This window comes from Arachis ipaensis, chromosome B03, assembly GCF_000816755.2.
Source record: "Arachis ipaensis cultivar K30076 chromosome B03, Araip1.1, whole genome shotgun sequence".
Lineage (NCBI taxonomy): Eukaryota > Viridiplantae > Streptophyta > Magnoliopsida > Fabales > Fabaceae > Arachis > Arachis ipaensis.
In genome coordinates, this window is record NC_029787.2 from 39,648,535 (window position 1) to 39,656,143 (window position 7,609).

At 27.2% G+C, this 7,609-nt stretch overlaps 1 protein-coding gene across 1 annotated transcript; it reads right to left on the bottom strand.

Moving 5' to 3' along the window:
• LOC107630365 (zinc finger BED domain-containing protein RICESLEEPER 2-like) lies at positions 2,159 to 5,440 on the bottom strand. Its single transcript, XM_016333471.2, has 3 exons — positions 5,144 to 5,440; positions 2,485 to 4,529; positions 2,159 to 2,378 (listed from the first exon to the last, which is right to left on the bottom strand). Exon 2 carries the CDS (start codon positions 4,499 to 4,501, stop codon positions 2,489 to 2,491), a length of 2,013 nt encoding a protein of 670 aa, XP_016188957.1. The 5' UTR covers positions 4,502 to 4,529; positions 5,144 to 5,440; the 3' UTR covers positions 2,159 to 2,378; positions 2,485 to 2,488.

Here is a 7,609-nt window from a genome sequence, read left to right on the forward strand (position 1 = left end):
CAGTCAACCAATTTTTGAGGATATGAAAAACCACACTAGTTTTGATGAGGTATAGTAATAAAATGATTTAATTTTTTTTTTTGTTATGTGCATTTATAATTATACTGTACTAACTAAGTTCATACACATAACATTCATAAGTTCATATACATAATATCCATAATTACATACAACTAACATCTAAAAATTAAATTCATGTTTATTAGATATTTCATCCATACACATATCATTTTTTAGTTATTGCATAAGTAATTATCAAGTTAACACAAATGTTTTAAAATTTTATCCCAATTGAATTTGAAAAAATGTCAAATTCTTAAATTAATTTATTCAATTGATAAATTTACTCATAACATCTATAAATTCATACACATAACATCCATAATTTCATATTAATAACATCTATAATTTTGTACTCATAATATTCATAATTTCATACATATAACATCTATAATTAATAAATTTTTATAATTAATATTACCAAATTTTAAACTATGTGTCTTATTGTATTCTTCAAATTATCTCATGTGCACTAATAAGTCATAATTTTAATTATTAATATTTTTTATTTAATATTCATATGTATGCTTATTTATTGATTTTAATATGACGAGTTAATAATTATTTTTAAAATTTTATTTTTTAATTTTTGTTTATATTTTATATTTTATTTTTTAATAGTCTATATGTAAAATATAAGTTGTATAGTTGAAGTTAAAATTTTTTAATTTAACCTCCATAATTTCTGCAGATAAATTACATTTTAATGGGTAATAATGTGATTGAGGAATGTTAGGGATTTGATTTGGGAGAAACTGAAATTGATTTTGAAAAAAATATTAATGACTTTAAGCACGTATAAAAAAGGTGGATGATAAGGAGGGTGAGTGATAAAAATATGTATGTCACTTGTTTATCAAGAAAATGAGGATTTTTATGTAACATTTCTATATTATGATTACTCTTTGGCTACCTAGCATCACCGGAATGAATTCTGGTATGAATTCATAGAAGGTGTATTTTGCAGAAAAATATGATGTAATAAATGATACTATTTTGTAACTGTTATATCATTAATTTAAATGGATTATATTTAATAAGCTGAAACTTTAACTATGTGAACTTCATTAAACATTTTGGCGTATTAAACATCCAAGTATAAACTATGATAAGTCAAAAAGGATTACAATACCATCAAAATAAACCTTAAATTTGAAGAGTTAGAACAACTTAAAAAACGGTATTATTTTTTATACCTAGGAACGTAGTTATCCTTGAATTTTATTGAGAGATGCCACTAAGGTATCGTAACAGACATGTAACACCGTTACAGTCACATAAGCGCCACATCAACCATTTCTTTTCTTTTTTTAGGGACAAATAAGCGGAGAGATACATTTGTCTATCATTTGCGAAATTAGGATTTTGCAATTGAAATTGTGAGTTACATATTTGTCATGGTCTTAAAAGTTCAATGATCTATTTATCTTATTCTCTTAAAATTATTTATTGAATTTAGATGCAAACAAAATTTAGTATAATTTATTTTTATTTTAATAGTAAAAGGACTATATAGTATGTTCATAATATTGAAATGGAGAAAAATAATTACAAACTGGTATTGTTAGCTTTGCTAGTTATGTAATATGAGGCAAATTTATCGCATATTTAAAATAATAAAAAATATTCATGTCCAAGAAAAGAAATAAAAAATGTTAAAATTATACTTTTGGACTTGCACTATAATATGATAAATATGTTTTTTATTTGACCTATTTTTCTAGTTTTTAAATAGNTTAATTTATTCCAAATATTTAAATATATTTCAACTATTGTTTCTCCGCGTGAAATATCAGAGATATTTTCCACCAAAATTATCATTGCTTTACATATATAAAATATAAAATTCTATACATACATGCATATGTGATTAGAAGGAAGCAATTATTTTTTCTCAGAATTAGAAGGAAGCAATTAATAGTATGAATGGTGATTCAAAATTTCAATGTAACTAATTAAATATATAAAAAAAGCTATTAATATAGCAGAACAGGAGACTAAAATATTGCACACGTGATTCGTTGATTCAAGATAAGTGACTTCCCACTCTTCCTAATAGAAACACGAGTCAAATTTGTTTTTAAAGGAAACAAGCACATAGTAAGAAAATTTAGTATAGCATAAAATTCTTAAACAGCAAAATGACTATCAATGCCAATAATAGATTGTTCACTACATCATGTCAACTTTAATCCAAAACCAGCAAGAGAGTGAGTGAGTGACTAGAAATAAGGTTCATTATAAAATAAGGATCTTAAAACTAAACTTCGGCCGTCAAGACTAAGCAATGATCGAAACATCTTCTTGACGATTCATCTCTACAAAATAAATAAATAAAGTAAACAAATAAAAATGGCAGAATACTTATCAAAATATATAGTGAATAAAATAACTAAAATATGTTAGACATCAATATCATCTTACCAAACTAGGAATCATCATTGTAATCCTCATTATCATCTTCCGAAAAGATCTCATCATCCTCATTGTCATCCTCCAAAAAGATCATCTCTGCAGATAATGAGCTAGGTCCTTTTAACCAACTCTTTGTACAAACAAGCATCTCCAGAAATTTGGGTGGTAAGCAACTTCTATAGAGATCTATAACCCTTCCTTTGGCACTAAATGCAAACTCTGAGGTTACCGCAGAAATAGGAATGGCCAACACCTCTTGAGCCATGCTTCCAAGGATGGGAAATCGGCTCGACTTGCTCTTCCACCAATTCAATAGATCAAACTCTGCTTGTTTATTCAAGGGCTCACATTCTTCTTCCAAATACCTATCAAGCTCAGATTTAACATGTGATTTATTGCCAGTTGATTGCAGATATAAACGCATACCATAGAGATCATCATCTTCATCAATTTGTGCATGTTGATCATCTTGAGACCCTTTGTGTGTAACTTGATAATAACAATAAAGTGAACCAAGACAGGAAAGCAACTTCGTTTTCAACTCACTTCCTTTTTCAGAGCCAAAGAAGTAATCAAGATTCCAATTGACATAACCCAACTTCAATCTGGGATCTAGCACGACAGCAATCAATAACATGTTAATTGCATTAGAATTCCCCCAGTATTTGTCATATATATTCTTCATCCTACTAGCCATCCTACTTATACTAGCATCATCATGTTCATGATAATGATGGATCTTCCTTCCAATAGCAAATACTTCTTTCATGTATATATCACTAGTAATGCAAGAGGTACCAAAAATTCGCAAAATACAATCATAAAAGAATTTTAGAACTGGTAGCATTGATTGAGCAGATTTCCAATCGTCTTCTGAAGGTATGCCTTTCCCACTTTCACTACTTAACTCATCAACATAGTTAAGGTCTCGCTGCTTATATAATTCAAATGCCTTTTGATAATTCACAGCACCCTCTAACATAATATAGGTTGAATTCCACTCAGTTTCAACATCTAGCTGAATAAGACCTTTATAATGAATCTTCTCATGTTCAACACACTTTCTAAATCTTACTGTTCTTGAAGGACTAGATCTGATATACATGGCTGCACCACGAATTCTTATAATAGAGTCATGAATTTCTTTCAATGCTTCCTTCACAATCAGGCTGACAATATGCACACAACATTGCACATGAATATACCCACCCTTCAAGAATATGCTATCCCAAGAGCCTATTCTCTTTTCCAGATATTGAGTACCTGGATCATCCGAGGATGCAATATCACCTGTTAAACTAAAAACCTCATTCAACTTCCAATTACCTAAGCAAACTTCAATGCACTCATTCATTTCGTCTTCTGAATAGCCAGTGATTTGGCAAAAATTCAATACTTTCTTTTGCAGCCTCCAGTCATTATCAATGAATTGTGCAGTCACTTTCATAAAATCTAATCCATGACTTGACGTCCATGGTTCAGTGATAAGGCAAACTCTTTGAGAATGAATAGAAAAATATTCTTTCAATTTTATTATTTCTTCACGATAAAGTGTAACAACATCTTGTATTAATGCAACATGTGAGGGGATCTCAAACAGGGGTTGTATGGAACGTAGAAAATTTTTAAAGCGTTCAGACTTCACGAGATAAAATGGCAGCTCATCTATTACAAACATCTTCGTAAGTGCCCTTTGAGATGCTTCTTGGTCAAATTTGAAGGTATCTTCGGAAGATCCAAGACCATCTTCATACCCCTCCTCTTCACTATCTGACATGGAAGAAATTGTTTTTTGTATTTTATTCCCATCAATGCTTGTGTTAGCATCACATCTATTCAAATGTGAACGCATAGCACTTGTTTCATCTTCATATTTGACCACGCAACCACAATAGTCGCATTTAGCCTTGTTCTTGGTGCCTTGCAATGCAGTAAAATGGTCCCAAATCGTTGATGATGATAATTCAGCAGCAGTGTCAGGGGAAACTGGTTCATTAGAACCTGATTTCTCGGATGTCTCTGACATGATAGAGTCACTGACGATTCTTCTTTTCCTGTGCATAAATTAAGACATCAATACATCAACAAACAAGTAACTCAACTAAAAAGCATAAATACTACTTCTACCCACAAAGAGGATCTTAGGGCATACTATACAACTACTATTAAGATTATCAGTTTCAAAGTGAAGAAGTAATTTCAAAAAGTTATGTTTTTGTCTTGTTTATGGTTTTTAATTTGCTGATATAGACAGTAAATTAATCCACACTAAAACACATAAATCACAAAGTTCTATAATGCAATGCTCAAGGCAGTTAGAACTTGAAACACAGTAGATGCTGCTTCTAATAAAACACTTCTCCATGGGTTACATTTAAACAAATACATTGTACTAACGAATGTATGTCATATTTCATGCAATTGATTCAAATTAATTAAGTCCTAACCAGTGTTTAACGAGGAAAATAAATCCAATTACACCTACACTAGGGTTGACTAATGTTAGCTAACTAAAAATCAATTTGTGTACTTTCTCTTCCAAAAAAGGTTCATCAAAGCATGGCCGCAAAATCTACAGACATTTCATCAAACAAGAGGCTAGCATTTGAAAATTCGAGCGATGCTGGATAATGGAAACAATGTTTTAGATATGAGAAAGAATGCATACGGGTGAGGTAGAAGAGGATGTGAAGGAGAGAAGTCACTGAGGTCCTTGTTGAAGAGAAGAGAGGCGCTGCGTAGGAGGTAGCATCAGAAGCAGAGCAAGATGAGAAGAACGTGAACGCCACCCGCGGCGGAGAGCGTAGCGACGACGATGATGCTCCGGCGTTTTACCGCTCAGAAAGCCGGGAGGTCGGTTTCGCGGTAGAAGTTTGTCATGGTTGGGTATTTTGGTTCTGATTTCTGAGTGTGTTTTTTTTTCAGTCCAAGATTTGGTAATGCTGCTATTGCAACCTCCTTTTAGGGCAAATAGGCGCCTCAAAATATTTTGTTTTCCATCAAATAGGGTCTAAAATTTAAAATTCTTAATTAAATATGAAAGATTGTTTATTTATTTGGAATTTAATTTTGATGTGTTGTGTAAAGTAGTTTTATTTCGGCCGCTTTTCTATTGTTTTTAAGAAATTAATTTTATTTTTCTGTTAATATATTATTTACTTTTCAAATTTATTAGATAAATATTTTTTATTTTAATATTGACATGATTTTATTTATATCATATTTTGTTGAAATTAAAATTACTATAAAACACTTTAAAATGTTAAATTATAAAACCACACAATAAATAAATAGGTAATATAAAATCGTCATAGTTTAAAGTTCTAAGTAATATATGAGGTGGAATATTCGATAGAGTAAATTTTTATTCTCAACTATTCTAAAATATACAAAAAATATTTTCAGAATGATAATACTTCTATTGTATTTCTTTAAAAGTTTTGAATGTCGTCTATTAATTTATAATATTTTTAATTTAATTTTTTTAATTTATTATGACAAAATAACGATATAATGAAGATTTTGTCCGCTAAAATTGCGAAAATATTTTTAAAAATTAGTTTATTCATTGTATTTTATTTTGTTTTTTTTTTTGGTGTTTATGTTATATTTTATACATTATTAAATTTTAATTTATCATAGGAAAAATGACTTAAAATGACGTTATTACATGTTTTAAATATATAGGGTACTAACCAGTTAGGACATCACCACATCTTTTACTTGAACAACTTCATTATAATGTGATTCCAGACCTATATTTTTAAAGAGCAATATAGATAATAAGCATAATTTAAATTCATAAGAGTAAAATTAGTTATCATGATTAAAGTTAACTTTTATGTCACGTATAAAGGTGATTTTAATTATTTTAAATTTGTTTAATTTTATTCTGAAACAGAAAATATTTTAAAAATAATATTCTTCTATTATATTTTTTTCATTGATTTTTTTCAAAGTTTGAATATCGTCCATTAATTTGTGACATTTTTAAATTTATTTTTTAAATTTATTATGATAAATTAACAATATGATGAGTATTTTGTCCGTTAAGATTGCAGAAATATTTTTTAAAAAATAGTTTATTTGTTATACTCTAATTTATCTTTATTTTTTGTGTTTATATTTTAACATTTCACATTAGGAATTTATTACATATTTAATATTATTAAATTAATATATTTTTTAATAATAAATAATGTTACGTGTCTCATGATTATTATTATTGGCTAATATAGTAGCATTTTTTTATAATTGATATTTAAAATAGTTATTCAATAAAAATTGATTCAGTAACTCATATAAATATGTAAAGCGTTATCTATGTTTTTAATTTTAGAATTTGAAAATTATTTATCCAATCACTATTTGTAATATTTAATATAGTATTTAGATTTTTTATAAAATTATGACCCATTTTACCGTGATCAAATTTTGGCATTTGTTAAATTTTTAAATGAAAAATAATTTTATAATAAGAAGGATTAATTTTTATTTATGCCATGTATTTAAATACATGAGATGAAATATCAATATTCTTGTATTCTTCTTCTATCATTATATTTGTATTTAAGTCAAATTTCTCCTGGTTTTATTTTAAAATTATAAAAAATTATGAGATAAAATATCAATATTCTTGTATTCTTCTTCTATCATTATGTTTGTATTTAAGTCAGATTTCTCCTGGTTTTATTTTAAAATTATAAAAAATATATATTATTACCAAAATTTTAAAATATGAAAATATAAATTAAAATAAAAACTAAAAAAATTAAATTAAAGTATATTAAAAATTATTATGTTACAATAATTTAACACAATATATAAATACTATTTTGATAATAAAATTATTATGTTTGACAACTTTTTATAATTATCTTATAACGTAGTATTTTTGTGTTTAAAATGACTTCATTTATTTTTTTAATATGAGAATACAAATGCATATTTTTTTATTTTTAATATTTTATCCCAAGCATCTATATTAATTTGAAACATAAATATATTTTTTTTGTAATAAATTTATAATAAAAGTTTTAGTTAAAGAGTACTCAATACTTCTTTTAATAATTTAGAGCAATAAATTTATTTTCATTTCATAATTATTACTTTATAAAATATATTTAATCACTCA